The sequence below is a fragment of the Perca fluviatilis genome, chromosome 13, assembly GCF_010015445.1.
Source record: "Perca fluviatilis chromosome 13, GENO_Pfluv_1.0, whole genome shotgun sequence".
Taxonomy (NCBI): Eukaryota; Metazoa; Chordata; class Actinopteri; order Perciformes; family Percidae; genus Perca; species Perca fluviatilis.
Genome location: NC_053124.1, coordinates 11,546,519 through 11,566,807, shown reverse-complemented (window position 1 = coordinate 11,566,807; position 20,289 = coordinate 11,546,519). Strand labels below are relative to the sequence as shown.

Sequence of the window (20,289 nt, the reverse complement as noted above, 5' to 3'; positions counted from 1 at the left end):
TGAAGAGCAACATATATGCGTCCTTGTTATATTGTTGTATTCATGCCACATTTACAACCTAGGGGGTGGAACATGAGTTCTTGTTCTTATTGTTTTATTTTTATATTTACCTGAAGCCAGCTGAGACAGCAGTTATCATTTTAACATAAAAAAAAAATCAAATTGGGCTTCTTACAGAATGAAAGGATGTCTGTCTCCTTCTGTGTCTGTCAATATTCATGTCTGTACTTGACTATGGAGATATTCTGTATTGTCATGCCGCCACTTCAACACTTAAAGGTGCCCTGCCACACATATTTCATTACTTTGTGGTAATGTCTGAAGTTCTACATGGACTCTGTAACATTTTTTGTGGAAAAAATGCCTTGGTTACCTGGTTTCAAGCCATTCTAGTTTGGTATAGAAAGCCTTCAGGAAGACTCAGCTCGATTTCTGCCAGTTATCATTAATATTCAACAAGCTAAGCTGTTTGAATCTGATTGGCTAACAGCTAGCCAATGAGAGCCTGGCTGTCAGCATCCTTTACCCAGCGCAGCTGGGCAAACTCATGAATAGTAATGAGCTCAGGCAACACCACGTCAGACTGACCAGCTTTTGTAATTGGCCTGATTTCTCTGCCTATTTCTTTTCAGTGGCTAGAGCTGACAGAGGACGTAGCTGTTCATTTTCACATTCACCACATAACACAAACACATATGGACCTAACATATTTCAAAAAATGCAAGTAAAAACGGTTTTGTGTGGCAGGGCACCTTTCAGCAGTTAAACCTGTGTATCATAGCGCCGTGCGCTTTATCACAAATGACACATTTCTTATTAATCATTGTTCTCTGTGTCACGCGGTTGGATGGACTATTGGACTTCCTTACCGTCAAGAAGAACTAGCCATTTCATGTTATTCATTTGTAAAGCTCTACTGTTGAAGCTTCCAAATATACTGCCACTTAAATCTAGTAACTACAGTACACTCTCCAGTACCTACCTAACCTTAGACATCCCTCATGCATACACACAAATGTTGGCAGAACTGGTTTCAGATACTATGCACCTTTTAAATAGCCTAAAGATCTAGACTAGCGGCAGCAAATGTAATTTGTAGCCATGGTCCATCTAGCAACTCTCCGTTGGCTTGCGAGGTGGAAAAACCAAACTCTGGCCGGGCCAATCACATCGTGTATAGAGTCGGTGGGCGGGCTTATGGCTGCTGCTGCTGCTGGCAAACAGCGGTCTTTCGGATCGGCCTTGATCCACGACTCTGGAAGATTTGGAGTTAAGCTTTTCTTTGAGAAAAAAACAAAGAATGGCACTGAAGTCATTGTTAAAAAATGAAGATGTGTTCGGACTTTTGCCGACCAGATACGGCAAAGGTTTAATCTATCAACTAGCGTTGCTCTGGTTGGTTGTAGCGCTATCCTAATGCGTGGAGAGGGAATTTGAAAGACAACTGTTTATCCCGCCCCTCGGATTGAGCCCTTGAGTCTGGCTTTAGAATAGAAAAATTGCTTCATAATTTTTTTTTTTTGGGCTTTTCTGCCTTTACATTGACAGGACACCTAGGTGAGAGAGAGGGGGAAGACATGCAGCAAATTGTCACAGATCAGATTCGAACCCTGGACCTCTGCATCAAGGTATAAACCTCTCAGTATATGTGCACCTGCTCTGCCCACTGAGCCAACCCGGCCACAAAATACAAATTGCTTCATATTTTAAGCATTATGTAAAGTATATGATTTGTATCCTTATTATAAAATGTTACTCTTTTTGTTAAATTCTTAGAGTAACACAAACACATTTGCATTCACTTTCATTGAAGTGGAAGCAGAAATCTGAGAGACAATCCCAAAATTTGGACAAATAAAACCGAAACTATCTCCATCGCTATACCACAAGAAAAATAAGCATGGGGTAAGGTGGAGGGTTAGACAGAGAAACATAAATTGTGTGCACTGCACGTGTGTGTGTGTGTGTGTGTGTGAGCAGCTCAGTGTGCAACAGCTCGATGTAATGAGCATCTGGACTGAAAGGCAATCCTCTCCCTTACCGTGTGTTGGTGTGTGTGTGTGTGTGTGTGTGTGTGTGTGTGTGTGTGTGTGTGTGTGTGTGTGTGTGTGTGTGTGTGTGTGTGTGTGTGTGTGTGTGTCAGTAGGAGGTCAGCACCATCCAAGTAGGTACCAGCTGTCTCTTTTCCTTTCCAGTCTCCCAGATTACATGAAGTGAACCAGTGGCGGCCCAGACACCCTAGACGCACCGATGGGTGGGTCCCAGACTAGGTGTTCATTGATCAGTCTGGAAGGTCAGGGTCAGGCGGGCGGAGGAGTGACATGAAGGGTGACCCAGGAAGAGGTGGGGGTCGGCCTTTGTCGTCTCTTCTCTCCACCTACCTTCCCGGCCATAACTCATCTCTCCAACTCTATCCATTTTTTGCTCCTTCCTTCCCTCCTTTCCTTCTTGAGTGCAATAAATCATCTCTTTGATGATGAGTAAGTTACCTGTCATCTGAAGAAGATGACATGGTGAAGATGTTTCAATTTGTATATTAAGTGAGGTGACAGTGAACAAAGCAAGCATTTACACAATACCCTACTTGTAATCTGAATATGCTCAAATATTTCTGAAGATCCGTGTGTAAATCTGATCAGTACACTCACGCGCGCACGCACACACACACACACACACACACACACACACACAGCTTTATTCAACCTACTCAATATTCAAACTTTCCTCTTTGCATAACACATGCATAATTTTTTTATCATCTGCAGTTTTCTGAACGATAAAGTAATTTATCATAAACTGCACTTTGCTGCTGCTGCGACGGCCCCATGGGGATCATTACAGCTTCATTTAATGTAATCTAATCTAATGATTGGGAGCCACCACGTTGCATTACAATGAAACATCATTTTATGCACCGTGTGTTGTGAAAAAGGCTGCAGGGGAAGTGTGGAAGGAACACAGCAACTGTTGTGTGTGAGCGTTTTAATCTTTGATTTTGGGAGAAATCTTCAGACTCTAACTTTTCACTGACAAACTGAGCTGCTGAACCCTTACTATATTCCCCTGAAGAATATCTGGGAATGAATATGTGTGACGATGATGTGAAGTTTTATCACAGTTGCTGTCTGTTAAAGAAATACACGTATGTGTTTTCTCTGCGAGAGTAGTGTTCAGACTGACAACTGGTGGAGGTGTGTTGCTTCAGGAAACCGGTAGGACGTGAAAAACAATCCAGGCAGGCCAGTTAAGGTCCAGACACACAAAGCCGATAATCGGCCGTCGGACAGTCTGGCGAGGTCGGTGACTCGAGTCTGTTCGGTGTGTTCCGTGTCGTCGTCTGTCCGAGGTGCCGTCGTTCTCATTTTGGCTGATGTATAATCGGCGGGGCGGGCACTTCAGGCAGTCGGACTCAAATGACCCATCTGATTGGTGGAGTGCTAACCCGGAAACGGGGAGCGGAATGAGCGTGACTAGAGTCTCTCAAAATCTGATGAAAAACTGACCTTTGTTGAGCTGAAATGAAGACCGATTCAGCAGCTGCACGGCCTATTTTTCACTTAAAATGTTTTCAGAAACACGTTTCGGTGAACTATTTTAGTACAATATGAGATCGTATTCTGAACAGCCGCCATGACAGTCTGGCTTTGAATTTCCGGAGAAACCAGACCCACGTGACGCGTTCGTCCAATCAGCTGCCGGTTTTCATTTTTTGGGCGACAATACAGATTAGCGCCGCCTGCTGTTATGGAGACGTATTATGTCTCGTTGCTTTGGTGTGTTCCGAGACACTTTTTTGACCGACTCGGGGAGACTTATCAGTCCGACTGCCTTTTCTGCTGAGGGTCGGCCGTCTGGTCGGTGTGTCTCGACCTTTAGAGTGACAGATCTGTGAATTATCAGGCGAAGAAACACTGCAAGGCAGTTTAATGATAATATGAGACAGGTTTTTACATCTCTGGAAAGTATTTGTTGTTGCAACATTTGTGAAGTGAAGAGTAGAACTACGGCGTTCACGTTAAAAAGTAACGTTTTTAAGTTGTAGGCCTAGGCGTTTTTTTTAGCAAAGCTAAAGTTGATTTGAACGCAGTCTTGATAATGATAAGATGAGAAGATTGATACCTTTCTCCATACCATGTGTGTACGGTAAATATGAAGCTACAGCTAGCAGCTGGTTATCTTGGCTTAGCATAAAGACTGGAAACGGGGAAATGATCCGGTTATGTCCGGGACTATGTTTTAGCCGGGCGCAATGACATTGTGGAGGTACTGCTAGTTGCCTGGAAACTACAATCAATTTCAAGAAGTCACTACACCTGTCCCGCACACCACCACAAGATACGGTAGCCAGATTTCTTTGGACCGAGCCACTGTTTGTCTTTGCGCTAAGCTAAGCTAACAGGCTGCTGTAGCTTCATATTTACCCAACAGACACGACAGAGATATAAATCTTCTCATTCAACTCTCAGCAAGAAAGCAAATATGCATATTTCTCAAAATGTTGAACCATGTCGAGGTTATTGAGATTTGTGTTAGCCTCGGCACGCTTTAACCTTATGTTGTTGTACACCAGCACCATAATATTATAGACTATAATAATATGCATAGTGCAGATCAACACAATCCGCTCCTCCTCTACTCTGGGAGCAGATACCACTTAATTGGTCCCTCATAAGCAGGGCCACACAGAAACTGAATGGAATTTTAGACAAATTATTATTATTATTTTTTGAACTCAAAATGTTAACCCCAAGCAGAAAAAAATCACTATAAAATCAATTCTACAATTTTTTTTTGGAAAAAATAAAACAAAATTTTGGGTGTGTGTGATAACAAGTTTGATGACGTTTATCCTATGAGACTGTATGGCATGTCTGTACTGTATGCATGGGTGTTTTTTTTAGAGAAAAAAATAGAGGAAGAGGTTGAGCTCACATCACAAGTTACCCCTCCTATTCTCATGCAAACAAGGTTCACTAATCCATAGGGGAGTTACCATAAATGAGCTATTTCCCACCTGAGTCCCAATGCAACACATCCATGTCAGAATCTGCATGGTAAAAACATTTTCCAGAATCATATTCACATTAACATATCAATGAATTGTTGACTTTTAATAGGAAAGCGCACATTTTTGTACATACAAAGGATTTAAAGAGTGGGGGCTACTCATGAGAGTGGAACTCACTCAATACTTATTTGATCTAGAAAGGCCTTTCTTTTCTTTTCATTGGAAAAAGCTTGGTCCTTGCACCCATTTACTTTTTGATGATTAATTCAAAGCGGGGAGGCAGATTAAGCATTTCAAAGTATGTAACAAGGCAGATGACAGAGAGGAAGGAGATAAAAGTGCAGATAGAAAGAGGGATCAGGAGCAGGACGAGCTATGAGAGAGAAAGTGATACAGATTGGGCAAATTGAAAGCTTGCCGCTTCTGTTTCTCCAGTCTGTTAGTTCAGTGTCTTTGTAGGCTCTCTCTCTCTCCTGGGAAACGGAGGATATAACCCTCCAAAGTCTCCACGTTTCATGTAGGGTCAAGCTCTTTTTGATCAAGGGTGACTGAGGATAAAAGCGCAAGAGGGGGGCTGGGAGAGTGGGGGGAAAGTAGGCAAGAGGATAGAAGAATAGAGGATGAGTGACAGAAGATGGGGTTCGAGGGAAAGAGGAGGAGGCTGGATGTCTGAGTTTGATGGGAAGATGAGGTGGACAGACAAGGATTTCACGCTGTCTGCTTTGCCGCAGAGCTGGAGAGGAGCAGTTATAGGGAAGGATGTTTCTCAATCACCATCTTGAAGAAAGGGTGTGTCAACGTTTATTGCGGAATAGTAGGCTATATGGCTTGAAAAAGTCAAGACTGAAAGGGTTTCATATGGCAAAAAAAAACAAGAGTCAGCAGTTGTTGGGGTGTGTCTGCGTGTGTGAAGCTGTCGTGGTGACACACACATGACATGGCAGACACAGAGCGTTGCTTCCATATTGACTCTCTCAGGCCGGAGGATGGGGGGCGGGGGAGGGGTCTACATCATAATCTTGATATTGATTACAGAGACATGCATGGGCGACATCAGATACTGCAGCCATACTGTGACCGCCATAAAAACACACACACACACACACACACACACACACACACACACACACACACACACACACACACACACACACACACACACACACAAACACATGCTTATCTCTCCCTGTTGTATAATAATAACAGTAACTTTAACAGTATATCACCTGTCACACATGCAATGCAGTTCAAAGTGCTTTTGAAAACAAAACACACAAACACAATCAAGAAAAAGAAAAGAAAAAGAAATTAATTCATAAAAATAGAATAGAATCCAGTTAAAAGGAAGAAATATAAAAGTTGTACAAGTGGAAGAAGAAAAAGATAAATAGGCTACTGCGTGACCCGAGACCATAGACTGTATATTATTAGTCTATGCCCGAGACGCCCTCGGTATTACAGACCTTTGTATGCAGCGTGATGATTAAACACTGGTGCTCGCGCATTTCCACAAGTGTGTTTACATTCTCACACACACATGCTCCACACGCATGCACACTTTGTTATTATGTTTGCATATTTATTCGAAAGCAAAACAGTGTCATATATATATATATATGTCTTATAAAACCAGAGTCATATAACCCCTCTCTGCTCTCATAAGACTCCCTCTGCATAGCATCATGCGCGTTTTTTTTTTTAGTGCACTGCCCCTTTAAACGGCAGGCGTGGCTCTCCTACTACGACCCGCCTTTTATGCATAATAGCCAACTCTCCTCTCCCGGATCATATAGTGCAGTAGTCTGCAAAGAAAGTGACCACAGAGGTAGCGTAGCTATCCAGCCCTTTGAGCGGCGGGATTGCGACCAAACGGACTCGTCGACCTTAACGACTGTTTACAACCGAAAAAAAAAGACAGTCAGCGGAAAAGCTCCCATTTTAGACATCTATATCGCGTAAGGAGTCGTTGTTGCTGCTACTTTTTTCTTCTATTTTTTTGAACACTTAGCCTATATTGCGCACGGCGGATATATGAAGACGCACTCACGCTCAACACCAGGTAAAACTCTTTTTATATATCTACGGCAACTTCGCTTAATGGAGGAGGTTAGTACACGGGCACACAGCTATTAGGTTTCAGGCGATAAACGTTCCGCTTGAAGTTCTGGGGTTTTTTGAGCTTAGCGCGTCTGCTGCTGCGTAATTAACTTAGCGGTGCTTTTTAGTCGCAGCTGAATTCGTTGAGCTTGATAAGGAGTTGAACCGAGGAGGAGCCAACAAAAACTACTTTACATAACCTACGGCTCCGCCGCCTGAACACGTTTATTGGCAAGGCAGGACGGGTGTCTATCCAATTAATCTATTTCAGTCTAATTTAATCTCTCCATAGAAACCGCTATCCTCCTCTCTGTCTGTCACAGCAGCTACTGAAGCAGTGTTATTTAACGAAAACACTGTTGCGAACCTAGAACTTCTTAATTAGCAACACAGGATAGTTTAACTTTAACTTTGCGGCATTAAAACATAGGATACTTTTTATGTTTTTGCTTGAAAATCAACATTTTTTCCCCCCTCCCCAATATGTCTATGGTAGGCTACTCACTGACTGACTTTAAGGATTAGGTTGTAGTCTTAATTGGCCAGCCCTGTTCTGATACAGGTAGGCTACTTAGTTTATCTGTGACGCCTCAGTGGATGGGTTTTTCTCTGAAAGGTATCGACCTATAGGGCAATATTTAGCTTACATAGGCTACAATATATTAAACCTGTATGATGCATCCAAAATAGCTGCATTATGCATGGCCACAAAATGAACCCATTGCTCCCAGAGGGCAGCATGTCTACAGACGAGGTTGTGATTATTTTGATGAGGCTCAATTCTGATCAAACTGTTGGCTCTATCTGCAGACCGAGGGAACAGGGAGTGATTCACACCACCCCCCCCGCCCCCTGCCTGCAGCCCCCATGCCGGGCATTAGCTCCACCGCGTCTCATTATGAAAACTGGGACATGGACCACCTCGACCACTACCAACATTATTTCTACGACGACCACCACGACCCGGACGAGGATTTCTTCAAGTCCACAGCGCCCAGCGAGGACATATGGAAGAAATTCGAGCTGGTACCGACCCCGCCCATGTCCCCTATCCGGGCGGTGGAAGGGTCTGGCAGGGTCGGGCTGCTGTACCCGTCTCTAGGGGACAAGCTGGAGTGGGTATCTCAGTTCTTAGGCCAGGAAGATGAACAACAACATCAGCAGCAGCAGCAGCAGCAGGACCTGCCCTGCAAGCTGACCACGGCCAATGACTCCTTCGGGAACCTGAGCTCCATCATTATCCAGGACTGCATGTGGAGCGGCTTCTCGGCCGGACAGCAGCTGGAGAGAGTTGTAGGGGAGCGCTGCACCTCCTGTCCCGGGACAGGCGGGACCGGGGCTGCTGCCAAAGTCGCAGCCGGCTCTGCCGTTCCATCCCCGGGGAGGGCACAGTGTGCCCCCGCCGACGCGTCGGGCCTCAGCGGACCGGCGGCGGAGTGTGTGGACCCGGCTGGGGTGCTCACCATCCCGTTAACCGGTGGATGCAAGAAACAAGTGTCCTCTGGTTCCGAGTCTCACACCGACTCATCAGGTCAGTAACAGGCGGAATATGCAAACCTAATGCTTTCTGGAGTAGGACTATAGAGAAGCATGTTCATAGCTCTTCTTTGACTTCTAGTTTGTCTGTGGTGAAGTGAGCTTTATTAGTTATCCTATTTGCTGTAGCCTATGTCTGTGATAGCTACTCAGTAGGTAGTTTAGTGACCATAACCACACCTTTTTTTTTAATTTCTTTATTTTATAAATGGTATTTTTTTCTCATGGTATTTCAATAATATTCCTTTCATTTTCCAAACATATGTCTACTTTTGTATTTCATCATTTATCTCTATTTGCATTTTATTCAGTTTTTTGTAATGGTGACTTAGGACTTTATTTGACCTCAAATGTCGTTTAGTCAATATTCTATAGCAATATTGCTTGTTATCTGGCAATTAGGGTTCGCATGGCACATGATGACTGCATTGCGTTACCTTGGTGCATGCAACACATGCTTATGGCCAGAGCGGAGAGCGACACGCCCATTGAAACATCTGCTGCTTGGCCTGGCTCCAGCAGACCAGCTGCTACCTCTCCCTGTTCCTCCAGTCTGACTTATGATAACAATATCCTCTCCACCCTCCCTGGCTCAGATTTTCACATGAATTCAAGAAAGAGTATTAGGCCTACGCATTAATTTTGGAAATGTGTGAAACATGTAAGGGAGGGAAATCAGCCCTGTTTTTAGTTATGTCTAGCCCAAATTTTCCTGACTCCAGACCTATACTTTTTCCCATTTCCAACCCCTAAATCCCATATGCTTGAAATTGGTATGTAGGCTACCATGTGATGTTGAGCTTGGACCATGCATAATGGTGTGTGGAATGTCACAAAGGGAACTTGTTGCTGCATTCCTCCACTCAACAGGCTGCAGCGCCAATTGTGTCAGTGGGTGGATTAGGTCCGAGCCAGCCTGGGCTGTGAATAGAGCGGGATCAGCCGTTTTAGGAGGTCGGCTAGGCGTGCGGAATTCTTTGAAATGAGTTTGGGGCAGTATTTCACACCTTTTTCAGGGGGGTAATATGCATACAAAGAAGAGGAGAATGAGCAGTCACAGGAAATACATGATACTTATGCTCCAATAAAGAGCCATTACAGGGCTACTCGAGGCAATCAATTCTTTGTCATATAAATGGTGTCGTAAATAATAGGCAGGCAGCCCCCCCCCCCCATCCTGTCTTGACTGTGTTACTCATACAGAGATTACTAATTTCTGAGCAGGCCAATCCACAGAGGTCCAATTACTTTAAAAGTGTGTTTCAATTTACAGGATTATTGAAAGTCTCCCAGGAGTCAAGTCAATAAGACCTTTCCTCATGTTTAATACCCTGTTTCCACTCTAGAAAATAGAGCGGCAAGTGGTTTTAGACGTGCGCAGCATTGAATATTAGTCGTCTAATTTTCACAAGAAGAGTTGTTGATTTGCACCACCTGTGCTTCTTATCCTAACCCTGTCTTGTGTGTGTGTGTGTGTGTGTGTGTGTGTGTGTGTGTGTGTGTGTGTGTGTGTGTGTGTGTGTGTGTGTGTGTGTGTGTGTGTGTGTGTGTGTGTGTTATGTGAATCATCTTTCCAACTTCAGCTGTCCCTTGCAGTCACTGGCAGCTATTCTGTATGAGCAAACATGTAACTGTAATACCATCTCTTATGCCCTTTTCAGAGGACGAAGATGACCAGGATGAGGATGAAGAAGAGATCGATGTGGTGACGGTGGAGCACAAGCAGCAACGCAAACCTCGTCGACGACTGGTCAACGCCCGCAAGCCGGTGACCATAACTGTGCGCGCTGACCCCCTGGACCCCGGCATGAAGCGTTTCCACATCTCCATCCACCAGCAGCAGCACAACTATGCCGCTCCCTCCCCGGACACGATCCCTCCGCCGGTCGAGCCGCCTCGGAAGAGGGTCCGGCAGGAGGCCTCCTCCCAGGCCCCCCAGCCGCACCAGAACTCTCATTACCACCAGCCCCGGCCCGGCCACGCCCCTCTGAACTTAGACAGCAGGAAGTCTCATGTGAGCGCGGCCGGAGTCAGGTCCGAGTCGCCTAACCTCAGCGCTTGCTCTCCTACCTCCTCCACGTCCCCTTCGTCTCCCCCACCTTCCTCTTCCTCCTCTTCCACCTCCCATTCCCAAAGCTCCCCCTCCAAGCCCCACTCCTTCTGCCACCTCTCCAGCCCCCAGTCCTCGGACTGCGAGGACACAGACAAGCGCCGGGCGCACAACTTCCTCGAGCGCAAGCGAAGGAACGACCTGCGCTCGCGTTTCCTGTCGCTGCGGGACGAGATCCCGGGCTTGGCGGACTGCCCCAAGACGCCGAAGGTGGCGATCCTGACGCGAGCCACGGAGTACTTGCAGCAGCTGCATGCCAGCGAGAGGCAGAAGGCTCAGGAGAGGAAGCAGCTGAAATCCAGGCAGCTGCAGCTGCTGCAGAGGCTGGCACTGCTCAAACGCTCCTGAGCCGGGGGGGCGGGGGTGGGCTGTCACCACACACGTACACTCCCAGAACTGAACAGGACTATATGAAGGAGAAAAGACACTAATGTTCACTTTGAATTGGTCACGTTGGAATAGTGCGGGTGGGATTTTCTTTTTTTCTACGTTTGTGGTTTGCACATTAGCTTCTGAGTGATTGACAAGGCCGTAAGCCAATCTGATCTTAATGGGGCATTTTACGGGCAGATTAATATGTCCATGGTAACTCAATATAGGTTTGTCAGAACTGTTACATTTCCCCCTTGCTGAAAAAAATGTTTAAAAACTGTTGCTTGCTATGGGAAGACTTGGCTGCGAATGCAGCAGCTTGTGTGTTGTGTGCTGTGTACCTGCTGCATGGTCTGGTCAGACGTATTTTTTATTTTTTTTTTCTTGATTGTGATAGGGCTTGGTGTGCTTGCACAGCAGAGATGTCTCCTCTTTCTGTCGGTCATCTGTCTAAAGGTCTCCTTCACATTTCGTGTTCTTTACAGACCCCTGCTCCTTAGTGCTTGGCATATACAACTTGCACATTTTGTCATCAAGTAAAGCCTTGTTTCTGCTCTGTGTTCTTTTCTCTTTTTTTTTTTTTTCCTTCTCCACAGCATGTGACCTCTTACCTCCCTTTTTTTTTTTTCTCCTTCACACTTTTTCCTCTTGTCAGCAGTTGGAAGTTTCTACCTTCATGCTTGCTGTTGATGGGAATGCAGGGGGCTGTAGTGGGTCTGTACTGAGCCATGCAACAATGATGTTACAACTGGAAACAATATGTTCTGCACCTCCTGGAATAGCTCAGGTTAAGTCCCAACTTCTGTGCCTGCAGGTTTCCATTCAGTGATTTTTCTTCTGGCATCATAAATGTTTCAGCAGCGGCACCATGCCCACAGCAACGAGCAGTTTCGTAGCATTATTTAGAGAAAATATGTTGCTCTACAGCCACTGTTTTGAAATGTATCATGTTTTCAATGCAAAAAAACACAGATTGAGATCTTTATCAAGATTTCACTTGATCTTTATTATTGTTGTGCCATGGAGACCAGCCAAAAAGTAAATGTTGGCTTCTAATTATCAACCAAAAGAAACCATTTGAGAATGGCTTAAAATTAATAAGCGACATTAAAAAAAAAAAGCCAATTTTTGCCCAATGAGGTCCAACTGTACATTTCTTTTACATGTTTTTTGTAATTGTTTTGCATTTGATGTAATGCCTATAGAAGCCTTTCAATGTACGTATGCTATCCTGTTGGATGGTATGTATATAGTTCCCTTACTGTACAGTCCCCTCCAAACCAAAACCAGAGCTGTCTACTATACTCATCCTACTTTGTGTTCGGTCCTGCGTCCTAAACCGGGGCCAAGCTTGCTGGCTTTTCAAAGATAACTCAAAGCTTCTATTTTTGTTAAAAAAATGATTATGAAAAAGAGTTCTAATAAAACACTGAACATTCATCACACTAGACACTTTGTCACAACATTGTTTTATTTTTTTTGCAATGCCTACTTGTTTTCTTTACTGTTCATTATGTTTTCTGTCTCTGGGTTGTTTTGTTTTTTTATTTGTAAGAGTTGACAAAAGTTTTATACTATATTTTCCTACAGAGTTGTGTTTCAGTGTGAGCTAATGACTGTTTTTGTTATTGTAGCTGGCAGGGCTTTATTGGTGGTTATGCTGAAAATTGGCATGTATGCTCTGCTTTCTCTCTGTGGAGTGGAAAGCACCTGAATGCTCCTGTATTCAATCCAATCGCTGTAGCTGTAGCGCACTCTCACATCTGACGCGGGTGGTGGGGAGAAAGGGGGACTTAAGAGGATCTCCCGATTCAACTTCTGGCTGTGTGTAGCCTTTAGTGACCTTAATGTTTTCTGCTTTATCTCTTTTTTTTTTTTTTTGCAAGCCTGGTGCTCCCTATTGTTCCCAAAAGCCATGCAACAGAGAACACTGTAGCCCTGCAACTAGTACTGTAAATAACTGGGTCATGATGACTAGCATGCTCTGCTCTTAACCAGCACTCAGGAAAATCCCACGTAGCCTGTAGCTCCTGTGATAGGACATTAGGCTGTTACACTCCCTGCTATAATATGCTGTATGTAACCGTGCCAGATACAGACAGACAGACAGAGAGCATTAGATCAGGGAAACCATGATGTACTTGAACAAATACTTCAGGATATCATCATTAAGTTCCCCTTTTGTTCTTTTGAATTAGCTGTAATGCTCTTTCTGCTAATTCAGCACAAACCACCATTAGCCCTGTTTTTTTTGTTGTTGTTTTTTTAGATAGGCTGCACCCACAGCAGTGGTTTGCCCATTTTAGTTTTTTGTTTGACTTGTATGGGTCACTGGTCTCTGCTGTTGTCGCGTTAGCAGACTGGTGCTTACTTACTTTGGGAGTTTAACTATGTTGAGTTTGAAGCCTTGTTTCAGCACTTTGTTTTTCCTGTACCTCATAAGCCTCTATGTATGAAGAGTAAGTCAGAAAAATAATAAATTCCTGGTTTGAGATCATACATGACCTGTTTGCCTTATCTGTTTGTCTCTTACACACACACACACACACACACACACACACACACACACACACACACACACACACACACACACACACACACAGATAATTATCATCTAGCTTTATGATTTAATTTCTAGCTGGACATACCTACAATTAAACCCAGTGCCTTGTTTTGATCAGGATCAGCCTCTTATTGTTTTCCAGTGAAACCACGAGTGAACACACATCTCCCTCTCCCCATCCGCCATTTGTTTTAACCAGTCTCTAAGGTAACTGATTCTGGCATCCTTGCCATGGCAACAAGCATCTTTGCTCACTGCTGCAGAGAGCCAATAGTTTCCATAGAAACAGTTATAACTATGCTGCCATCCTCCATGTAAATGCATTTTATAAACATCATAAATGTTATCAACAGTGGGGTCTGTTCACAAATACATCAATAAGAAGAGATGAGTCTGTTCAGATCATAGATCTAGGTCAGTTATTGACTTTTTTCTTTTTTACTGAACTGGTTTTGATCCAGTTTATTAAAATGAAAAGCTGCAGGTACCAATCAGAGAGTTTAGTTTACACCAGTAAGGCTAAAAAGTGAAAATAATGATACGTATTTAGTCTCATAAGATGAAAGACCCTTTACATTATCCCCCATCAATCAATGTTGCCACAGTAACGGCTGCCTGTTGCCTAGTAACAGAGCCCACCTCTCAGCTCGATTACCCACTGCGCAGGCGCGCTGCCGTCAGCTGGGCGCCGAGGAAGCAGCATCATGGCGGCGTCCGCTGGTAGCGTGCAGTGTGCCTTAAGGAGAGCGATGGCCCCGTCGTTAGTGGTGATTTTGGGAGCTACCGGCACCGGAAAGTCCAAGCTGGCGATCGAGATCGGAAGGCGGCTTCGGGGAGAAATCATCAGCGCCGACTCCATGCAGGTAGGACGACTGTTAACCCGAGGAAATGCGCACGGAGCCCTTGACATGGCAGTCGTTATGCACTTGACTTGACTCTCTGGTGGTTGAAATAAGTCGAGTAAAGCAGAATAAAACATCTGCTGTCCATTCAAATGAATGCAGAGCCGAATACAAGCTAGCAGGCTGACCTCTAACTCAGTGTTTCTGAACGAGTACGCTGCAAATTAGCTCAATGCTACTGCGCAAGGTAGCAGCCGGTAGCAGCAGGCGTTAGCTAGCTAAATCGTAAGTCAGAATGACAGTTAATTGTGATTCTAATGCGACCATTCCTCCACCATGAACAGACTGACTGGTAGCCAACACTACACCTCACTTCAGGTCCACACAGCAGGACAACTAGCAGCACAGCCTGTCTGGTCTAGAGGTCAGTTTAAATACATCAAGTCAAGGAAAGATCAAGTCTTCTTTAAGCCTTTTTAGAAAGGTAAAAAAAACACAATCAAAAGAAATAGAGATCATGAAGATACAACAATTCCTATCGGTTCATTTATGACTTACTTATCTTATATCTCTTGCTCATGGTGAAGACAATAAACTTGACAACAACAGACGTGGGCTAGCTATTAATTCAATATTCTTTGGCTTTCGGTGACAGGCATGGCAATGTGACAAGAAGCATGGTTGTGGTGTCTAAATTGATGACAACAAGCATGTTTTTTTTTATTATGGTTTAGTGAGGGGATGAAGTGTAAACCATTTGAAGAACATTATTGTTAAATGTTATTTGGTGTGACATCAGCATGCACGCTACAGTGAAATCCTGAAGTTGATCTCAATCATATGATGAAGAGGGAAAAAAGATACTTGAAACTGAAATGTCACTGCAGCAAAACGAAGTACACGATTGGATGCAGAGTATAGATAAGTTTCAGTAAAAAGCTAGAATACTACATACATTATGAACATCTACTATATACAATATGGAGCAAGAAAAATGAGAATAAAATCAATCTATTTCATACATATAGTCAATAATCGTGAAGAAAAATATACAAAATAAATTACACTTGGATGAATGGAATCAGGCAGGTAAGGAGTCTGTGTTAGCAACATTTAAATACAGTTATTGCAGAGACAAATATTCAAGATATTTTATAAAGGGATATAAGCTAAATTATCTCCATATACATTTTGGCAACTTTAAAATGAACAGCAATTTGCCTGGCGGATTAATGTGATGGCGATCGTTAGGCCTAAATATACATACACACAGAGTCACATTTGTTTTTTGTAGTAGTTAAAATGTACTTGTAGTCGGGGCGGCCTGTAGCTCACCCGGTAAGAGGGTTCTCCCCATGTTGGCTGAGTCCTACAGTGGTGCAGGTTTGAATCCAGCCTGCTGCCTGTCATCCCCCATCTCTCTCCCCCTTTCCTGTCTATCCACTGTCACTATAATAAAAAAAGGGAAAAGCCCCAAAAAATAATCTTTAAAAAAAATAAAATAAAAAATGTACTTGTAGTTAAAATGCTTTATTGTGTTGTTTAGATACTGTAATATCAGAATTAAAAAAACTTTATTGATCTCCGGGGGAAAATTGGGTTACGTTACAGTTGCTCCCAGTGCATTCATTATACTATAATATATAACAACAATATATAGAAATTATATTATTATAGAAAGAAGAAATAACAGTTATAAAATATTCAAAAAAAAAAAAAATATATATATATATAATATAATATAATATATATATATATATATATATATATATATATATATATATATATATATATATACACATATACATATATATATATATATATATATAGCGCAGCATGGCTCTGGGCTGATTAAAGCAAAGGAAAAATGAATGGAGATCAGTCATGCATTATTATATACTGTATCATTGAAATGCTGTTGTAAAGATATTTATTGGTTCTTTCATCACTGTCTCTTTTATTGCTAATACAGTTACAGTAAAAATAAGCATATTCAACAGGAAGTAGTTAAAGGTTTATATAATAAGCAGGGAGATCCTAGAGCTGTATGACAACAGATGTCTGTCTTGAAAACATAGAATACATTCTCACTTCTGTGTGTGTGTGTGTGTGTGTGTGTGTGTGTCATCACAGTGACGTTTAAAAAAAACTCAGGCTTGCTCCTCTCTCTCTCTCTCTCTCTCTCTCTCTCTCTCTCTCTCTCTCTCTCTCTCTCTCTCTCAGCCCCACCCTCCCTGTTGGTTCTCAGGCTCTGTTGCCTCAGAAACCAAAGGGCACGCACACACACACAAAAAAGGTTGGGTACAGGTTTGAGTCTGGGTCACACCAGAGCACAGAGTGGACACACACAGCAACTCCACTTCATCCAAATCAGCCATGCAGTGATTCCTCTGACTGCACAATCATTCTCTCTTTCATCACCTTGCTCCTGTTTCGGCACCATCTTTCCTCCCCCTCCTTCTTGGTGTGCATTGTCCTTGAGAGAGAGAGTGTGTGTCCCTCCTGGGGGGATTCGCCTTTTCCAGCAATCAACTGGTACTCGGTAAACTGGGTTACGCTAATAACATTTCAGCCCAGAATATCTCAACGACCAGCAGCCCTGGTGGAGAGAAACAGTGGCCTAGTTACGCCACGGCAGCCCCAGCCTATCTCCACAATCCCTGGCCTTGTTGCTACCCTCCTGTTGGTGTGTGTGACAGCGAGAGAGACATGCGGACGTAGAGTGAGTGAGAAAGAGACCGCTTATGTGAGAATGAGGCTGTGTATAGGCTAGAGCTGGCCTGTGTTGTCTTTGGGATAGGAAACAGTCTGGTCTTGTTTGGGAGAAAGCAGCATTGTGCTGAGCTGGTGCATATTCAGCGCCGTGCTACGCCGGCCCAGCAGCTGATAGTGAATGGGCACGCTGTGGCCACTGGGAAGTGTCTATTGTCCCGGGGAGAATCGGTTCCCACACTCCCTAACACTCCTATTGTGATATCCTCACCCCCCTCCCGTCCCTGGCCCATGCCCTCAACCCACAGTTCATTGGACATGCAGGGGGATATTATTCACTCATTAAATGAACATGCTATCTATGGCACACACACAAGTGCTCGGCTGTACTGTCAGTGAACGAGGCACTGCCAAATAGTGTAAACCCGTGTGGTTCCCAAAGTGGGGGTCCAGAGAGCAGCGGGGGGGAGGGGGGGGTCCCTTCAGAGGCTTCCAGCAAAAACGTCACTGTTCTCTCACTCCCTAGAAGTTGGAATTATGGGAAAATGTATGCACGTACAGTATGTGTGTGATTTCTTTTTTTTATTTTTAGGTGTTACAGCCCTCACTGGGACTAGCCCCTCTCCTCTGTATGTAGCAAAATTGTGTCACAGGTTACCCTGTGAGTCTAAAAAAGTTTCAAAGTTGTTAAGTATTTGGTTTCCGTGCACCATATTCCTAATTAGATGCATTGTGAAACTGAGTTAGTAGTATAACACACCGTATGGACTCGTTCCCTGAGATTCCTTTTCTTGCTGTGCAAACTTACCAGTTTTATTTTGAAAAATTATTGTTTTTCTCCGTTTCTTTTTCTGTTTACAGTAAAATAGACTTTTGTTAATATACCGGTAGCATTAAAGAGCTCTTGAGAGGTTAAAATTTGGCTATTTAAAATCACCTGACAACTTCAAGCTCTTAAAGACCCACACTTTAGTAGTGATAACCTGTATCGATGGGAAATATTTTTTTAATGGATGTCTAGGGTGTTTAATGTGGCTTGCTTGTGTCTCTGGCTTCCATAGAGAGTTTGAGAATGGTTGGACGATGCATGCGAAAACGGTGAAACTGTGGTAGGGTTAGAGGTACTGTAGGGTGGTGTGTGGGGAGAGGTTTAGACTTTGCTTTGGTAGATTAATAGGAACGCAAGTTTAAAGTTAGAGCAGATAAAACTTTTACAGCCAAAGTGGACAACTTTGTGTGTGTGTGTGTGTGTGTGTGTGTGTGTGTGTGTGTGTGTGTGTGTGTGTGTGTGTGTGTGTGTGTGTGTGTGTGTGTGTGTGTGTGTGTGTGTGTGTGTGTGTGTGTGTGTGTGTGTGTGTGTGGTAATACTAGACTGGGTAAACCCCGCCCGATCTGCCGGCGATTTGATTTCGCCCCTTCAACTCGGTCTGGAAACCTGCACGTTTATCTCTCCCGCTTCCGTTCACAATTTTGCGGGAACCAATCACAAACTGGCTTATCCACCTGCCGCGCTATTGGCGGGTTTAACACGGTGACGATGGAGAAGCGACGGCAAGCAGCTGCTGTCGCTGCTACGGCACCCGGATCGTTGGTCTGATTGGTTGAAGGACTATCCACTTGCGTACAGAGTCATTTGAACTATGCCCGTTGGTCACGCCTCTTGTGCGGTAGAAAACGCAGAGCGGACTCCCCAGACCAATGCTCAATCTTAAATCTATTGAGCTTGGTCTGGTGATAGCCAGACTATAATAATACTACATCATATCAAGGTCTCTTGAGCTATTGTTGCACTGATTGTTTGCTATGCACACGTTGTAGGATTTAATTGATTGAATCAGGCCTTTTGATGAGCTGCAACGGACTGCCATGTGTTAATGAAGTGTCAGCTCGGGGGAGAGGACGATTTATCTTGGCACTTCCACTTTGCAAAGCATTATTGGTATGAAGAAAGATTTGACATGGGCTGCAGTGACAGTAAGGGGATCGAGAGAGTGCACTTCAAGACGTGATTCACGTGAGGAGTGCTCAGACGGAAACATTAGACCGGTTTACTCAGAGCTGGGATCATCGTTCGAAAACGCTGCCTGCTGCACATTACATCAGTGAAATATACTGTGGAGTTCCCTGTCTCACTCTTCATTCCACCGATATTGGCAGTTACTGGGCGATACCGCTGCCAGTGTGGCGGCTGTCCATGTCTGTCGCTTCTTGCACTTTGTAATGACACAATCGTAACACCTGCAACTAAAGTTTCCTTACTTAGTAAGTTGAAGGGTCTGAAAAATGAAAGATGTATTGGGATTTTGTATTATTTTGATCCATTTTACATTTAATAGTGACATGAATGGATAACAGTTGAAGGTAGCAAATGAATGCAGATTGATCATTAGTAATTAGTAAAGTCTACTCAGATTATGAATAAATTGGCTAAATCCCACAAAACCACCAGCATGATTTCTGTTAATATTACTTCATGAAAGATTTGAATTATTCAACAGTTTTCCACCCTCCAAACAATGTTTGGGCACGTCATGTTTTTCGTGCATGAGCAGATTTCTCATGCTGACTTGCTGTCGAGTGTTCAGTGCGTTAACTAATAACACATTGTTGCCACAAAATAAATGGTTTCATTGCAGGGTGTAAAAAAGGGGTGTGTTTGAGTTGTGTGTGTGTGTCTGGGGGTGGGGGCGGTGCTGTGCGGGTATCATACTAAAGGGCCATCAGAGGTCCTAAAGGGCAATTTAACAGGTCATGCACATGTATGCACCATTGCTTGTGGGACTGTTGAAAGTATTGCTGGCCGGTGACCCTTTTTGCTTTTTGCATTTATGAAAGAAGGCGCTGCCGCATTCTCTCACATGAGAACTGAACGTTGCAACAAAGGAAAGGCAATTTGTCTGGCTTGTCGTCGTGCGTTGAATGTGGGAAATTGGCCCGGACAGCAGGAAAGCTGTCATGTGTCATCTTGACCCTTGTAGTCCCATAAAAGTGGAACGAAGGAGGTCTTCTTTGTAAAAACGCCAACACCGATTTGCCTTTTTAGTCGTAA

At 43.8% G+C, this 20,289-nt stretch overlaps 2 protein-coding genes across 5 annotated transcripts in view; both read left to right on the top strand.

Moving 5' to 3' along the window:
• Positions 1 to 6,790: 6,790 nt before the first annotated feature.
• myclb (MYCL proto-oncogene, bHLH transcription factor b) lies at positions 6,791 to 13,622 on the top strand. The gene is made up of 3 exons (XM_039820965.1): positions 6,791 to 7,067; positions 7,916 to 8,636; positions 10,303 to 13,622. The coding sequence occupies exons 2-3, from the start codon at positions 7,973 to 7,975 to the stop codon at positions 11,097 to 11,099; spliced, it is 1,461 nt and encodes a 486-aa protein (XP_039676899.1). The 5' UTR covers positions 6,791 to 7,067; positions 7,916 to 7,972; the 3' UTR covers positions 11,100 to 13,622.
• A 730-nt stretch (positions 13,623 to 14,352) lies between these two features.
• The window catches only part of trit1 (tRNA isopentenyltransferase 1), a 41,635-nt gene continuing 35,698 nt past the window's right edge, over positions 14,353 to 20,289 (top strand). For 2 of the 4 annotated variants that reach the window (XM_039820944.1, XM_039820946.1), the window contains exon 1: positions 14,353 to 14,549. In XM_039820944.1, coding sequence (XP_039676878.1) covers positions 14,391 to 14,549 — 159 coding nt within the window. In that variant the 5' untranslated portion in view covers positions 14,353 to 14,390. The remainder of the gene's footprint in view (positions 14,550 to 20,289) is intronic. The other 2 variants (XM_039820945.1, XM_039820943.1) reach the window with 1 other exon arrangement.

Excerpts from the sequence above, each read along its gene's own strand:
- myclb (XM_039820965.1), top strand. The coding sequence starts at position 7,973 with ATGCCGGGCATTAGCTCCACCGCGTCTCATTATGAAAACTGGGACATG. Across the intron at positions 8,637-10,302 it reads GTCTCACACCGACTCATCAG|AGGACGAAGATGACCAGGAT; the intron begins GTCAGTAACAGG and ends TGCCCTTTTCAG.